This window comes from Peromyscus leucopus, chromosome 1, assembly GCF_004664715.2.
Source record: "Peromyscus leucopus breed LL Stock chromosome 1, UCI_PerLeu_2.1, whole genome shotgun sequence".
Lineage (NCBI taxonomy): Eukaryota > Metazoa > Chordata > Mammalia > Rodentia > Cricetidae > Peromyscus > Peromyscus leucopus.
The window spans coordinates 33,432,286-33,449,382 of NC_051063.1; the positions used below are offsets into that span (position 1 = coordinate 33,432,286).

At 38.2% G+C, this 17,097-nt stretch overlaps 3 protein-coding genes across 6 annotated transcripts in view; 1 reads left to right on the forward strand and 2 right to left on the reverse strand.

The window, feature by feature from the left end:
- The window catches only part of Shoc2 (SHOC2 leucine rich repeat scaffold protein), an 83,685-nt gene extending 83,034 nt beyond the window's left edge, over positions 1 to 651 (reverse strand). Inside the window, exon 1 of the mRNA XM_028875067.2 lies at positions 575 to 651. The gene's annotated coding sequence lies outside the window, so the exon portion shown is untranslated. The remainder of the gene's footprint in view (positions 1 to 574) is intronic.
- On the forward strand, positions 262 to 16,175 carry Bbip1 (BBSome interacting protein 1). Of its 2 annotated transcripts, none has more exons than XM_028875072.2 (3): positions 262 to 460; positions 14,967 to 15,042; positions 15,678 to 16,175. In XM_028875072.2, exons 2-3 carry the CDS (start codon positions 14,997 to 14,999, stop codon positions 15,842 to 15,844), a joined length of 213 nt encoding a protein of 70 aa, XP_028730905.1. In that variant the 5' UTR covers positions 262 to 460; positions 14,967 to 14,996; the 3' UTR covers positions 15,845 to 16,175. The 2 variants fall into 2 exon arrangements, with proteins under 2 accessions (XP_028730905.1, XP_028730904.1); XM_028875071.2 differs by lacking the exon at positions 262 to 460 and adding an exon at positions 467 to 720.
- Positions 8,789 to 17,097, reverse strand: part of Pdcd4 (programmed cell death 4) — a 41,192-nt gene continuing 32,883 nt past the window's right edge. Inside the window, exons 13-14 of one of the 3 annotated variants that reach the window (XR_005091645.1) lie at positions 13,699 to 13,759; positions 8,789 to 10,806 (exon numbers count right to left, since the gene is read on the reverse strand). The gene's annotated coding sequence lies outside the window, so the exon portion shown is untranslated. Of the gene's footprint in view, positions 10,807 to 11,579; positions 13,760 to 17,097 lie in introns of those variants that run through there. The other 2 variants (XR_005091644.1, XM_037206100.1) reach the window with 2 other exon arrangements.

A 17,097-nucleotide genomic window follows, 5' to 3' on the forward strand; every position in this document is an offset into this window, starting at 1 on the left:
TGCTCCGCTCCCAGAGCGACGCTCCCCTGCCACCGCCCCCCCGCCCCTCCCCCACTCGTCCCGCCCCTCCACACACTCGGGCTCCGATCGCCCCGCCCCGGCCCTCCCGAGCAAGCCCGGCATTCGCTAGGGAGCGCGGGTGGGCGGGGCCAGAGCGAAGGCAGCCGTCCAATCAGAGAGAGACGCTGGTGCCAGCTTCCCTCTCCCCGCCCTTTTCCTTTCCTCCGCGGCTGTGCGCGGTCTCCCGCCCACTGGGCGCCGCTGGCTAGCTCTGCCACAGAGAAAGCCTCCAGCTGGCTAGAGCAACAACTCCCAGTCGGAAGTTACGGTTGAAGTCCGGGCAGCCATAATTGATAATGGCAAGAGGCGTTTCCTGTCTCCCGTTTGACGTACACGCGTTTCCTTCGTTCAGCCCCCGTTACCCCGGGCAACAGCGGAGCGGTCTGGAAGGAACGAACCCGTAAGTATACCCCCTGAAGAAGAGACCTGACAGCCCACGGTAGACGAGTTAAGCCGCACTACGGAACTGCAGGTGTTGTTCCCAGGCCCTTTACTGAGACGCCTGATCACTTACCTAGAAGAAATAATTTAGAGCTTCAAAACTCCCTCGCGCCGGAAGTTGCGCTTGGCACTTCCTAGTAGGGTCATAGCCAGAAGGTGGGAATCGTCGCCCCGGCCTGCGCCCCCGGGGTGCCTCCGCTCCCAAGGTTGAACAGTGAGGTGAGTGCCCTCGACGGCCCGCGGCGGGCCGGCCAGGCCGGAGGAGCCGCGTGCAGGGAGCCCTGGGAAGACGAGTAGGGCCCAGGGCTGCTTCCGCTGGCGGAGGGTTTTCTTTCCGGCTGGTGGGGCGGTGGCCAGCCTTCCCTCCGCCCCTCTAGGGTTCCCGGTAGGGCGAGGCCGGTCCCCCGCCTGGGCTGACCCAAAGGCCAACCCGGGAGCCTGGGCCCTAGCAACTGCTAAGCGGAGCTCCTGACCACGCCTCCACGAGTTCCTATCAAGTACAGTACTCCCTGACCTTTAGAGACTGCATTTCAGGAACAAAAAGGAATCAATTTCCACCCCAACAATCAAAAAGATAACTTTCTAGCCAACCAGCAAAACAAGAACTTCCCACCGCCAGTTTTCTTTTTGTCTTGCCTCCCCTTTCTGGGCTCTTTTTAAGGCTATACTGTAGTAGTCGTGGGTGTCTACGATTTAACAAACAATGCTTATGAATCTCCTTTTAAAGAACACTTAACATGCTTTATGTGTCCCCTTCAAGACACTATCTCATGCGATTCCTTCTGTTGGCTTTTTTGAGTCAGGGAGTCAGTCGTTCTAATATTTATATTCAGTTTATTGAATACCTAGAACTACAAGAAACAGATCATTTTCAGGCAAATTAAGAATTGCTTATACCTAACCAATCGATAATGAGAGTGCAAATCTACCTTCTCTACCTATGTTCTAGGAAAAAATGAAATACTCTTGTCTCTTCTGGGGTTAGTCTGATGTCACCTTTTGTGAGTTTGTGTCCATGATTCTGTAATCCTTGGAGATGTGTTTCCAAATTCTCTCCAACAGGAAATGATTTCTTTGGAGTTTATATAGCACTACTTACATATCTTATAATAGACACTATTTAATGTATCAGCTGTTTACATATTTCTAACTTCATGACCATGCTTATGCCTGAATAAAATGGTTTGTATGAGATTCACCTGCTCTGAACGTAATGGTGCCTTGACAAACTGTTGCATAATTAGCTATGTCCTGGATGTCTAAGACACTCCTAGCAGTGTTACTCTTCTTCACTCTATCAGAAATTGAGCATAGTCCCTGATACTCAGTGTTTTCTTAGTTTTAACCTCTGAAATCTTTACAACATAATCCCCCTCCCATATGTTTTATTGTGAAAATGTTCAGACATTACAAAGCTAAAAGAGCTAGGTGTAATGCACTCAGGAAGCTGAAGCAAGAGAATCTCAAGTTCAAAGCCACTATGATACATAGTGAAATCCTCTCTCAAAAAAAGGAGGGAGGATAAGGGAGGAAAAAAGCTCAGAGGCTGTATAGACATACACCATTTACCTATGTAAAATACTTGTTAACATTCTACTATATACACATTTCTTTCCTCTTCACATTCCTACTTTATTACTATTTAAAAATAGGTTATAGGTCTGCTGTTAGGCAGACACCCTAAGATTTCCTACCTGAATTTCGTAAGAATTGTGAAATAGAGAAACTGAAAAATACAGTATCATTACAACCAAGAAAATTAGCAATTTTGTAACATAAAATATAGAGAATAGACAAATCACAATTCTGTCAAAAGTATTGTATTGTACATGGACATTACCACTCTTTAACTTCAGAACTGTCCCCATCTTCTTTCCTTCAAAATGGACATTTTGAAGAAATCAACCCAGAGGTACTGTTGAAAAGGGGATGGATCCCTTTCCTCACTTCATGTGACCTAAAGTTAGACCAGAGGCTTAAGTCTTTCTTGTTCATGACTACATATCAGTATTCTTACTTTCCCAGTTGTGTTCTCAAATGCAACTACATGTACCCTTGCCATGTGTTACTAGTGAAGTCCATCCAATTTAGCATGCTAAGGGTTTGACATTTGATTTGCCTGTGTCTCTAGAGAACCCTGGTACCCTGGGCTGGCAATATAGACTGTCTCCCTTTAATAGATGTTGCTACTTCGCCTGTGGTTGAAGCTGACGCAATGAAATCTACAGCAAAGTATACTGATGTCAGCGTAGTTTCTGGAGTTTCAGGTCCTGGCACCCTCCAGACTGCTGTTGAAAGATGTGTAGCTCTGTAATTCAAATCCATGAACCTTGATGTTATCACAGCAGATACCGCAGCAACTGTTGTCCACATGGCCACAGTCCAATTGAGTCAATGTTATTTTCTCCCTGAAATTCTTCTGCATGATCTAATTGGTCCTGTTGTTTCTGTGATAGCTTTCTGGTAGTAAGCATTGCCTATTAAAAACTGCAAATCAAGATTATGCTTAACACTTAGTTCATTAGGAACATTCTCTGCCTGGTAGATAGAGAACTGTGGAATTTAGTTTATAATCACAAGAAGAAAACTCCCAAGAATGCAAAGCTCGTGTATTCCTCCTACCCTATACTTATTTTTCATCTTGAAAGTGAAAAGAAATCTCTTAGGTTAGTGTAGAATATTTTTAGCTACCATACTGAAAGTTAAAATAACATGTTTGAATAGTTGCTTTCTTTGTATAGGAGGAAGAGTGCTCATATGTGATTTTGAAACAATTTTAACTTAGTACTTAATTCAAGAAGGCTAAATAATATAGTAGTTAAGACTAGGTTTTAGGATCAGACCTGGATTTCGGGAATATGACCATTCACTAGCCAAGTGTCTATGGGCTAAATTTGAACAGAATTCAAATATTATGTGAAGTACTTTAGCTTGCCTCATAGCTCACAGAATGTGGTCAGAGTATGATTGTTATTATTATTAACTTCTAAAGCAGTATAATTTAGGCACATATTAGGCATTAAATATTTAAAGATCAATGAGAGAGAGACAGTTCTCCAAGTTTAATGTCAAAAACAAAAGATTCCATCCAATTCATTGATTCTGGAGGGCTTTAGAAAAGAGTGTACATTTTTAATAATAAAACAAGATCTTTATGCACAAATCTGAGATTTGAGGAATGATCTTTAGAAAATGATGTAAACTATCAATTCTCTTTCCGTACATACTGTGGAAATAACTAACCAATTATCTCAGCTACTAATTAACTTTTTCACAATGCTAAAGGTTAATATTTTTAAGACTGACACCTAGAACTGAATTTTAAAACAGGTTTTTAGAGAACAGTATTTTACATGAGATGAATATGAACTTAATAGTGGTATATGCTATTGGAGTCTTCCAGTGCCTATGACATCATCTAGATTCCCCATGAACAGTTCCTGTTCTGAGACTTAGGCACATTTCAGAAACTAGACACCACACATTTTATTAACATGAGTCGGAGTTAATTAGCCAAATTGAGCATGTTGCAACACATTTATACTAGCAGATGCCAGCGAGCAAAGCAGAAGAGAATCTACTATGTCTCCAACTGTCTCATACCTGATGTTTCAGTTGGCTTCTCCACATGAATGTTATCAGTCCATATTCCACTGACATATGGGCAATTGCTTGAGTAAAACTGGGTGTTACTACTGTATGTTTGCTGGGAAACATAGTCTTTCAGGGCTCACTCTCTCACCTTTTCCTTATTAGCTTACATTGGGCGATCTATATGGAACTGGAGGTGTAGCTCAGGGGTGAATGTGTGGCTAGTATACAAAAGGCCCTAAATTTAATCCCCAGTACTGCCCCATTCCCTATTCCAAAATCTATGCTTTGAAATTTCATTCTTCATATAACTCCAACTTTTGACTATAACAAGATAATTTTTGTCATTGTTCCTACAATTCTATGCCATGCCCCCTTGAAACTGCACCAGCCAAACTGAATTTACTTTGAAAGAGCTAACTTAATGAATTCACAAAAGAATTTGCTTTAAGAGCCCTAACAATGAATATCCTTTATATAACAGGATTGCTTCTGGGGCTTCCATCTCTAGGATTTGAATCTTAGTGCCTAGTAGTCCAGGTTCAATGGTTTTCACCCATAGTACCAGCTACGCTTGAGGATGAAGCAGGGAGATTACTTGAGCCCAGGAGTCCCAAAGCAACCTAAGCAACTGCATCCAGAGCCTGTCTCAAGACAGGGAGGGGAAGTTGGAGAGATGGCACAAACATTAAAGACTAGGTTTACAATTAAAAACCAAACAAACAAAAGTCAATCACTGCACAACTGGTACAGTTAGACAGTTTGGCATATAATGTGTTGTGGCTCTGTATTTTACTGCAAGTTAAATGTTAGATATGCTTAACTGCTGAGCTGATAAGGGAAGGGAAGCAATGGAAACAGTAGAGAATCTGAGAGTACGTGTTTAGCAAATACTGCCAAATACAGCTAAAATTTGAATTTTATGTCAAATCTGCAGGTTTTCAAAATTGGTTCAGATACTTTTTAAACATCCAGCAGACTAGAATAAAAAAAATTAAACTAGTTTGGGACTATACTACTCTATGATGTCTATATTTCTTACATAAAAACATTAGGACTTGGTTTAGAGTCTCAAAATGCTTTAAAGCACTATTACTTCTCTTGGTAAGGCTCAAGTCACTTGTCATCTCTGCCAAAGATTCAAGATAGAATTTTAACATATAACAGATTTCTGTTCCCTTGGTTAAAGTCTATATAGGTTTCTACTCTTCGCTGCTCACTTAAAACCTTCAACATGATTTCAGCCTTGAGTTATATATATTATAAAGTACATTTGTTGTATCATACATACAAAAAATTTAAGAATACAATTTGGCAATGTATGTTGCTTTAAATAAGTTTTAAAAATGTTTAAAGAAAAACACTTTTAAATAAATCATGCCATCTTATTTGTAGGTAATACAATGTCTATAAAGATTCAAAGGTCTTTGGATTTAAAAGATCCCTTAATGGCAGTGTAGAGCAAGTCCATCATGACATGAAAATTTGACCTAGGATAATAAACCATACTGAATTTCTAGGCATTTTTATATCTGCTCTCTACTTGGAGCTTTGAATTTTGGATAGATATTGAAATATAAAATGTTTTGTATGAGGAAACCAAGCTGCATAATGGCTAAGAAATGTATTCAGTGTCACACAGTTATGTATCAGTGTAACTTCAGTATCTCCTAAGTATGTACATGAAACAGAGCAAAAACAGCTAGCTAATTAGTATAGAGAACAACTCTGTGCCCCACTTAAAACAGAAATTAGATTACTAGAAGAAAAACTTTTAGCTCGAGCTTGTTTTACACACGCTTTTGTTGTCATTGCTTGTTTAAAGTACATGGAACTCCTAAACTACTCCGAAGCATTCCATTTCAGACTTGAGAGATGGGTTTTCTATAATTAGTATAAGCTGATAAGTTTATTTAATACAGGGGGAAGCGTGATAGTGAAGACTATTAAAAAAAAAAAAAAAGCACCAGGTTAGGAGTGGTAGGCAATATTAAGGAGACTATGAGAATGACTTCTGGCACAAAACCCAGTATTCCTGTGAGCTAGAACAGTTTTAAAAATGGATCCAAATCGTGGTCTGGGTCTTACTTTTTATGTTTCTGATCCATGTTCTTGTAACTGGAGTTATATTTTAGTAATCTGTCTCCCTTTCTATTTACCACTTTTGTGACCACGGCTTGCATTTTCCAGGTAGCTACACAAAGATATGACCTAAAGCTTATAGCCCTGTTTAGCTATTTAACATATTGCCTCTCTGCTCAAAATGTGGCAGTTCTGATGGCACATTCTTTTAAAACATAATATTTAGGGCTGAGGCTCATGGTAGAGCACTTACTTATCATACACAACACCCTGAGTTGATTACCAGCACTGGAAAAAAAAAAGGTCACAGTCAAATAAAAGTTTGCCTTCCTAATGCTGTTTTCAGGCTGGTATCAAACATGACAACTAGAATACTTGATCTACAAATTAAGAAAGATCATTCAAGTGCTACATGTATTGTCTGTGATAGTTGCTAAAGAGAGAAAAAAAAAGCATACTACTTTAGTTTGTATGCCAGTTACTTTTTAAACATGTACACATTCCTAAGACTTACTGTCTGACTCGTTTTTTTACCTTTCTAACAGTAATTAGTGGCTTAAAAACTGCCCATTCCACATTAACAGCTTAGATGCAAGATTGTAAAGCATCAGTAGCGAACTTCTGCCCTCCGGGGTCCTCCCATTGTGCTGTAAGCCTGTAATTAAGACCTCCTACCCCCTTCAAGAAATGACATTTAACATTTAAAATTAAATATACATATATACACATATATATATATTTGAATGAATACTGCAAATGTAATCTATGAATACCACAAATGTGATTAATATCATGAGTGTAATTTAAAAAATAAATTTAAAAAAAGAAAAAAAACTACCCATTCCAATAGATTGTGAAGAATGTATTGCTTTAGCCTTCACTGGTTTCTACTCACTGAGGTCTCTTCTCTCGTCTAACATCTTAAATGTTTGTGTTCTTTTGATGGGCCTCCAAGCTATTTACCCAGATGTAGCATAGAGAAAACAGAGAAGAGGACCAGGTTAATGGATTATGGCAGATGAGAGTCCAAGTCTTTTTTCTTCACTTAACAACTATATAATCTTAGACATGATTACTTCTTTCTAGTCTTTTACGGTTCACTTTTATATATTGGAAGATGAATGTGAGGTGGGTAATTCAAGTTTTCTTATTTTTTGGCTGCACCCAACGTAATTCAATTCTAACATTACCTTTTTGAGGTTAAAAAAATACACACACACACACACACACACACACACACACACACACACACACACACTGCTCAAATGTCTTAGTTAATATGTGTGACTTTCCACTAAACACTGATACTATGAAGCTAAGGTACACATAGATATATTAATTCTTTGGTTTGTTTTGGTTTGGTTTTTTTTCGAGACAGGGTTTCTCTGTGTACCCCTAGCTGTCCTGGAACTCACTCTGTATACCAGGCTGGCCTCAAACTCAGATTCCCCCCTCCCTCTACCTCCCAAGTAAGTGCTGGCATTAAAGCCATGTGCCACCACAACCCAGCTAGATGCATTTAAACTAATCTGTGTTTAAGATCATTACTAAGAGAGTATGGCTGTATAGAGGATGGGCATCTATAGCCACACCACTGTGAACAGGACTGACCTCAGAAGCTAAGCAGGTTTTGACCTAGTTGATAGTGGGTGGGAGGATGGGTAAATAATTCTGCAATGTTCCTCCTTACTGGTACATTTTTCTTCATTAAATATTAGTAATAAGCCCCCATAACTCTTTTTTAGACTTCATTTTTTTTTCTGAGAATCTAGTTTTAGGACATCATTATAGTGGTACAGTACAGTAAGAATTACTATTCATTGAGCTCTTATGTGCTAGGAATTGATGTGAGGCTTTCTATGAATTCTGTATTTTCCATGCATTAGTATGACATGTATGCACCTACACGCCCACAAAATAAGCAAAATCCTAGAATGCTTTAAAAGAAAAGGATGCTTCTCTTAACTGCTGTGTGTACTTGTCTTTTTTTTTTTAATTTTTATTTTTTATTTTATTTTACAATACCATTCAGTTCTACATATCAGCCACAGGTTCCCCTATTCTCCCCCCAGCCCACCCCCTATTCCCACCTCCTCCAGGGCAAAGCCTCCCCCGAGGACTGCGATCAACCTGGTAGACTCAGTCCAGGCAGGTCCAGTCCCTTCCTCCCAGACTGAGCCAAGTGTGCCTGCATAAGCTCCAGGTTTCAAACAGCCAACTCATGCAATGAGCACAGGACTTGGTCCCACTGCCTAGTTGCCTCCCAAACTGATCAAGCCAATCAACTGTCTCACCTATTCAGAGGGCCTGATCCAGCTAGGGGCCCCTCAGCCTTTGGTTCATAGTTCATGTATACTTGTCTTTTTACTGCTAATCCCACCACCCACCATTTTCCACATCCTTGAGTGACTGAATGTACCTCTAGCGTTGACACTGGTGTGCAGCTGACTCTATGTTCCTCGATCATTCCTATCTTCCAATTGGACTTACACACTTACTGAACCTAAATCTGAATTGTGGTGTCTTAAGTCAGTGTTCTATTGCTGTGAAGACACCATGACCAAAGCAACTCTTATAAAAGAAAGCATTTAATTGAGGACTTGGTTACAGTTCTGGAGGTTTAGTCCATTATCATCATGGCAGAAAGCTTGGCAGCATACAAGCAGAAATGGTAACTGAGAGCTACAACCTTATCCACTGGCCATGAGACCCTGGGCTTAGCATGGGCTTTTGAAACCTCAAAGCCCATCCTCAGTAACACATTTCCTCCAATAAAGCCACACCTCCTAAACCTTTCAAATAGTGCCACTCCCTAGTGACCATGCATTCAAATCTATTACCCAATGGGGGTCATTTTCATTCAAACCACCGTAGTCTTTATTCTTCCTTTCAAATTTGAATTACTACCTGCACAGTCCAACTGTTTTACCTTTTCTCAATCATCTTTGATCATTTTATCACCCAAAGAGAGTGGTGAGTAGAATGGTAGGGGAGATTTATTGAACATCCCTTACATCTTAACATTTGTTCTCATTGCTTTATTTTGTAGATTCATCATCTTAAAACAATTGTGCCTCCCTTACTGATCCCAATGCCCCTGCTGTCTCTTCTAAGCTTGCCTGTCTACAATGTGTTTTTTAAAAAGGGATCACTTTATATACCTTGAAGTCATCCAGTTCCCTGATATCTATATATTTTCTATAGGATAGAAGGTATGGTTCTAGTATATAAGCTTTTACTGTGTGGCCACTTTAGAGATCTATATATGTCTACATTAAAGTCTAACAGATGTCATAAGAACACACTCTTAACAAGTTCATATAAACCTTGGTCTTTGGCTTTCAAAGTCCTTTATTGATACTGTTATTGTGAAATTGCTGCTTAAAGGAAAATATGTATACCATTGCTTTTGTTGGCTTACACTATCACCATCCTCTTGGCTTCTCCTTCAATATTCCATTCCATACTTATACATCCCTTTGTCTATTGGGTGTATGGTGTATGTGTCTATGTGTGTATACATATATGGTACAGCATATATATGCAGCCAAAACCTTCAGCAATCAGTTCTTCCCTGCTACCGTGGATTCCAAGGGTCAACCTCAAGCAAGCACTTTTACTGCCTAGGTCATTACACAGCACGTTTCCTCCTAAGTCTTACAAATATATCCTCATTCACATAGCCAAACCTGAGCATGACCTTGTCATCCGTTCTTCCTTTTTTTTTTTTTTCTTCTCTGATTCCGTGATCCAGCTGGTTGCCAAGACTGAAATATCCATTACTGTACATCTATTTAGGTCCTTTTGACTTCAAACTGTTTTAGTGATTGTGGTGGCCAGTGTAAGACCGTCTTAAAGATACTGAGAGCAACAGAGAGGACACCTGACATCCACCCTAGCCACTGTATGTCTAATGTGCACGCAGCACATAAACAACTGTCAAAATGCTGGACTTGTGTCAGAGTGTTCTTCTGACAGGCAACAGCAAACAGCTGTTATTTTTGTCAATTCCTCAAATACTCTGCAAGATGTTTCTCTTTTTATATTTAAGTAGTTCCTGTAAAAGACAGTTTTTTCCAAGAGTGTCTAAACTTTCTACTTACTAGGGAAAGAAGATAAACCATCTTGGATTGACCTTTACAAATTATTCAGGAAAAAATGATTTCAAATTAGCTTTATTATATTGTAAATAATGGTGTTTCCTTAGTGTGTGCTCCACCTAGTGTCTTATGACACATCTAGTATGCTGTAGTAGATGCTGTACCATAGAACATTTTTAAAGGAGTCCAGGATCAAGTAAGTTTGACAAATAATACATTTCCATTTCTCCTGCTGCAGATTCATTACATACATTAGTATATTGAAGTTTCATGAAGTATTGATGTTAAAAAGAAAAATCATTTTCCTTCCTAGAGCATCTCAAATTTTAGTTAACTAAAATTCTTTCAGAAAATCTATTAATACAGCATAATGTGATTTATTTTACAAATCAGTAGTATTTATGCCAGGGTACACATGCTCCCAGATACCTAAAGACAATCAGGGCAGAATAAAGGCAAGCAGCAAGCAAAGCTAATAATAATGAACTTGTAGACCATTAACTTCCATGTGAAGTTTCTGATGCTTAATTCCCTAAAAAAAAAAAAAAGAGCCTATAGATAATCATGCCTAGTCTTATTTCCTTTACCCCTCCCTTCACAATCACCTAACAACAAAAAAGAAAAAAAAAAAAAGGCATTTTTCCAGCCAGTGTAGAATTTTACTACAATGAAATGCTTCAAGGAATGAAATCTCTTGGGTGCCAGAGACAGTAAGTAAATAAAGACTAAGTCATTTTAAGACTAAGGGCTTGGAATTATTAGGTAAGGTTGAGCTTTCACAGGAGGGACTGGTCAGTGCTCCGCTTCAAAAACTACTCACAGAAATGTAGGCACTAAGGATGCAGCCCATTGGTAAAATGCTTGCCTAACATGCACAGTGAGGAAAACTTAATTTACTAGTTTGTTGTTCACTAAAACTAATCATTAGTGATAGATCACTATGACTTTTAAATATATAACAAGTTCAAAACTTGAACAAAAATTTTTCCCATTCCCATCTCAGTACTTATACCTGTATAATTGAAAAGTCAGACTGTAGCAATGCCTGGATAAATACAAAGTCAGACTGTAGCAATCCAAATAAATTCTCAGCCAAGCATATGTGAACTGAGAAAAGTCTCCTTAATAACAGATGTGTGGGCAATAACTTTATCAATGTGTATTTTAAAGTTATACTTTAAATATATCATTTTGTAACTAGCTAATCTAGTATGATCAGTAACATAACAAGTGGGAAAATGTTACATTAGATTAAAATTGTGATAGAATAAAGAGATCTAGGGATAAAATGAATAATACAAAATCTCTAAGGAAGAACTTTTTTATTTAAAAAAAAAATGTTAGCTACCAAATTGCTGTTTACAGTGAATGTTTTAAAAAAACTGATATTAAGTATGTAGAAATCATGTCCTTTGTAACTATTACAAATGAAAATTGTATGTCAATTTAGAAACATATAAAATGTCTCTAAGACTCTTCAGGTAAGAATTGAAGACAGCTTGCATTCTCAAAGTTAAAAAGGACACTTCGGTGATCTTCTCTTCCATCTTGTCCAGATACATGATTGATTTTAAAAGACTTTCTTAGACCAGTCTTCCAATGCTCCAAAAACAGTGAAATGTCTCATATCAAAGGTTTTGTTTTCCTTTGAGTTCTTTTGCATTCATTTTAGACAGCCACTACTATGGTAGGTTTGCACACCTTCTCAGGATTTTGAGGTACACTGCACATCAGAACTGTGTTCTCTGAGAGAGATTACCAACTTTAAAAAGGAAAGGAAGCGTCAGACTTTTCCAGTTACCCAGACCAAGGGCTTCAAACAATGGTTTATTGACACTGTGTTTAGCAGTGTTAAAAATCTGAGTTCCAATATGGTAAAAGTAAGTTTACTTCGTCATTTTAATATTTGTCTTAATATGCCATCACAATCTGGATCATTTCTTATTCTGAGATAGTATTCTAGTCTGTACATAACCCATAATTTAAGTCTTGGGCAGTTGGTGGAAAAGTGGGCTCAGTATTGCTAAACATCTTGCTAGTCAATGTGATTTTAATGCAATGCTGAATGGGCATCCCTACTCCTAAGCATTCTGCTGTAGTTTTATTAGGGATGATAGCTCTGAAGGAGAATACTTGGTTTTAGGAGATACAGCAAAGTAGCTCTATAAAAAAGGCTGAAAGAGGGTGTCCATTTCCATAAGCCTTCTTTCACTGTGGAAGTTAACAGGCTTTGGATCTGTCCATAGCCACAATTCCAAGGCATAGCACAAAAACTCACACACATCTACTCTTTGCTTAAGTGTCATCCTAATGGGACCATCATGATTTTCTTATTACAACTGGACTGCTCTCTTCCACCATTCAATTTAAACTTGTATCTGCACTTAGCTACCTTCTGTTGTTTCTCTTCTCTTATCCCCCAGCTGTAGGCTACAAAAGGCAAATGATTTTTATTTGCACTGATGAACATTGTCTGACACATGGTAGGCATTCATTTACTGAATGGTCATGGCAGTTTTTCAATACACATTTCAATAATAGGTGTTTGTTGTATTTCTCTTTTGATCCATCCGTCTCTGGTTTTGTATACACCCCATCTGCTTTGATAATGAGCTTAGAAGTAGCCACAACTCCTTAGAAAACACTACACCCTACAAACACTTGTGTTTGGATAATGGCAGACTGCTATGAGGAAAAAAAAAGTTCCTTCCTGTTCCCGACTCCCAGGGCAGTTAATTATCAAAACTGTGTATCCTGGCCAATGCTAGCCATCAGATCTCCACTTTGCTTATTTTAGCCCTTCCCTTCCTGTTTCTCTCCTGTCAAGGCCTAAGGGGCCTAGAACAAGAATCAGTCCTACTAAAGCAGAAACCACCTAAGCAAATGAGGGCGCCGATGTTACTCTCACAAGTGTGTCAACCCACTCTTCGCCAGCCCCACACCCTTTCCACTAACAATGGCTCAAACAGAAATGATCACCAAGTATCACTGTTTTCCTCAGGCTGTATTTTGGATGTGTAAGAGGTACAAACCAAAGGAAAACAAAGGGTAGTGATTCAATTATACAAAGTTGGAGTTGCTCTTTTTATAAATAGCTAAAACTTAACCTACCAAGATAGACAACATTTTGGTGGTATGTATGAAAATAGTTGTTATGCTTTACATTTCTCAAAATCAGTAATGCCCATCCATTTCAGTGGCATGTCAGATCTGTACCTGATGTAGGCACAGTATTTTCATTGTGATGTTTTTAATGGAGAGGTTAGGGGTTCAGTAGCTATATTCAGTTTAATCAAGGATATGCACTGCTATCAGCCTTAACCCAACCAGGAAGAAAAAGGATGTATTAGGTTTCAGGCCTAAGTAGCAAGGAAGCATGTATTAGGAGCTATGCATTCTAAGAGTATTGCAATAGTACACTTACCTCATACTCCATTTAGTGATGAGTGGCTTTCCTGGCCTATTCTTTATATCATGTACTCTCCCTGGTAGAGTAGAGAGAGAACAGGAATAAAGTTTGAAGATAGGAGTTCTGCAAAGCAGATAGAAGTTCTCAGGAACCTAGACATTCTCAAGTAATTTGAATGAGAAGATAATCACTTGAAGGATACAAAGTAGAAAGCTTTCATTAGGACTAAGTAGTGGAACAAGAATGACAAAGAACAAAAGCAGCTTCACTTGGTTATAATTAATTTGCAGTGGGTGGAAAAGCAGGCACCAAGCCAGCATCACCACCTTATAAATAATAAATCTTGGTAGTAACATTGCGAAAGACACATAGTAAGGTTGCGTCAGTGTAGTGAAACATCACTAAATGGGTGGCACTGCCTGGAAAAGCATATTTAAAAAGGCATCATTCCACAACTTGATCCAGACACTTAGAGCAGACAGTATAGTTGAATCTGGGATGTAACATTTGTTGCAAGGGCTGCAGGTAGCATGTGCTTAGATAGCCATAACAACACTAATAGGAAGGTGTATCCTGGTCCTTTTGAATATAGTATCTCGGTAGGACTGCTAAAAGCATACTTCATGTCTGTTTCTAGCTTGTTTACCCATTGTGTTGCTTTCTTACAGATTACAGCTGTGCGGTCAGGAATTGAAAAGTAGAAATCAGCTGTTAGCAACTTAAGAAAAAGCATGTTAAGGAAATGTTGCCTGTTACCACCTCTTTGTGCCTCACCCCTTTTCAGTTGGTAGTGTGGTAGTGTCAGTGGTGTCAGTGAACCAAGATGGCTTCCTATATGCCTTTTCTCAACTGAATGATTTCCTCTTAAAATGAAAAAAAAAAAAAAAAAAAAAAAAAGCCAGGCAGTGATGGCACATACAATTAATCCCAGAATTCAGGAGGCAGAGGCAGGCACATCTCTGTGAGTTCAAGGCCAGCCAGGGCTACACAGAGAAACCCTGTCTCAAGAAAAAAAAAAAAATACAAAAACAAAACTGAAGTTTTACCAATTTTTTTCTTAGGATGGGAAAAGAAGTTAGATAACATTTCACTTACTCACTATTGAATAAATATTGACAAGATCTTGATACACATACAATGTCTCACCTTTATTTTAGAGGAAACTGATGAGAAAATCTTGCACGTAGGGTAGTTTCCTTTCTATAGTATTTGTGATTTCAGTTATGGTCTCTAGTAAGTATTCGTTGGGAATTTTAATGTTAGTAATTGATTTCTCATTGAAGGAGCAAAAGCACTGTATCCAGCAGTTATAGATGGCAGAAGTGAAGTCGATGTTCCATGAAGTCCTTCCAAAACAAGGTATATCTCCCAGGTATTTTGGTTATAGACTACTAGAGACTTATCAGGTGATGGGTGGTATCACACAGCAGAATAGCTAAGTATCTGCAATACTGTGGTTACATGCCTCACTTACTGTCCACTCCCAGGTCTATTGTGTTTTTGTGAGTAGGTTGTAAAGAAATTCTCACTTTTTTCAACAAAAGGACACCAAATTAAATACTGTTTCTTATAACTATAAATCCTGCTATACCTCAGTGCAGAATATAACGTGAAAGTCTCAGTGAAGTGGAATTCAAAGGAAGATTGAAAATATGGGGAAAATAACCTAAAATCAAACTCTAGTAAGAAAAGCTAACCATTCCAGTTAAACAACTCATAATTTGAGCATTCATGTTAAATGTTGCAGCTTGCTATATTTTTGTGTTGTGTACATATTCTTCCAATTAAACATTTGGCCCAAACAGTTCTGTTGTGTATCAGCTCTTGTTTCCTGACTCTTCAGTATTGAGAAATGTTGCTTGTGAGATTACTGCTTTGTCAGTCCAGGAGCAGAAACGTTTTCATTGGCAGTAAGATTTTAGACTTACATTCTAGTTGCAAATCAAAACCACCAGGCATCTTTCTCAAATTAACTTCTTATTTCTTATTAATAGGGCAGTTGTCTGTGGAAGATGTAACCACAATGGTGCTGTGTAAACCCAAACTTTTACCCTTAAAATCTCTGACTCTGGAAAAACTGGAGAAAATGCAGCAAGCAGCACAGGATACAATCCGCCAACAAGAAATGGCCGAAAAAGAAGACCGGCAAATAGCCCAGTGACGAATACCACTTTAAGGGGACGGACGCCCCATCTTACCTGTTCAGGAACTAGAAACTATTCTATAACTATAGGCTGAAAATACATAATCAAACTGGACATCCATAATTTTAAAAAACAAATTTGGGAACTTAAACATTGGTTTGTGTTAAAAAAGAAAGCTTGCTTTGTATCAAGTTAGGGGATTTTGGATAAGTTTTTAAAATTATAAATTACCTTATTTGCTATACCTATTGTTATGAATGTAAGAAATTAAATGCATCTTTTGTGGATGAATGATTTCTTCATGTTTATTAGACACCTAAATCTGAAAATAAACTCTGTTCTTGAATACATTGTTGGGCTTACATATTACCCAAAAACCAACTTAACCGGTTATGTACCATGTTATGTTTAATGGTATGTAGCCTAACCCTAATGACAGCAGCAATAACAAAACTGGTTTCTTAAACAAATTTGATTTTTTGAGAAACCTTTAGCTATTCTGGAGTCAACTAAGCTCTTAATTACATTAATTTTAAGAAATAGAGAATTGCATAACTATTGAGTAACAAATACAAAAACCTAGAAATGCTTATTATAGCCATCATAGTAATAAACCTAAGTAATATGAGCTTAGAAGAGCCCATGAAGTATAAACAGTAAGGAGTTTTCTTTCTAAAAGACTCTTATCAAGCCCTGTAACCAAGAAACTATTTTGAAAATTATAAATGTAATGGTTTACTGCAGTCACTAGACACCTTCAATTACCACAGACCTTGAAACCTTGCTAAGTAATTAGCCTTTATAAAAGAGGCTAGAAATAGGATCTCTCTTTAAAGTAACTTATTTATTGGTAATTACAAATTGGTATTTAGATAAAGTACTTGGAGAATACTTTCTTAAACATGTTAACAGAACTTAAGTATAAGAGCTGTTTATATATTAGACAAACTTCATTAATCTCCAGATCAGTAAACAAAAGATGAAAATATACATGTATTTCCCTAGGATAACTTTAAAAGGCAGTTTTTCAACTATTACACTGCTTTAAGATTTTTATGTGTCTGTGTATATGCTACCTATGTGCAGTGTCCACAGAAGCCACAAGAGAACATCCAGTACCAACAGGGCTCAAATTACTGGAGGATGTGAGCTGCCACCCAATGTGGATGCTAGGAATCCAACTTGGGTCCTGTGAAAGAGCAGCAGTACTCACTACTGCTTAGCAATCTCTCTAGTCCTGTTTTATTTTTTTTAATTAAAATCTGAAGGT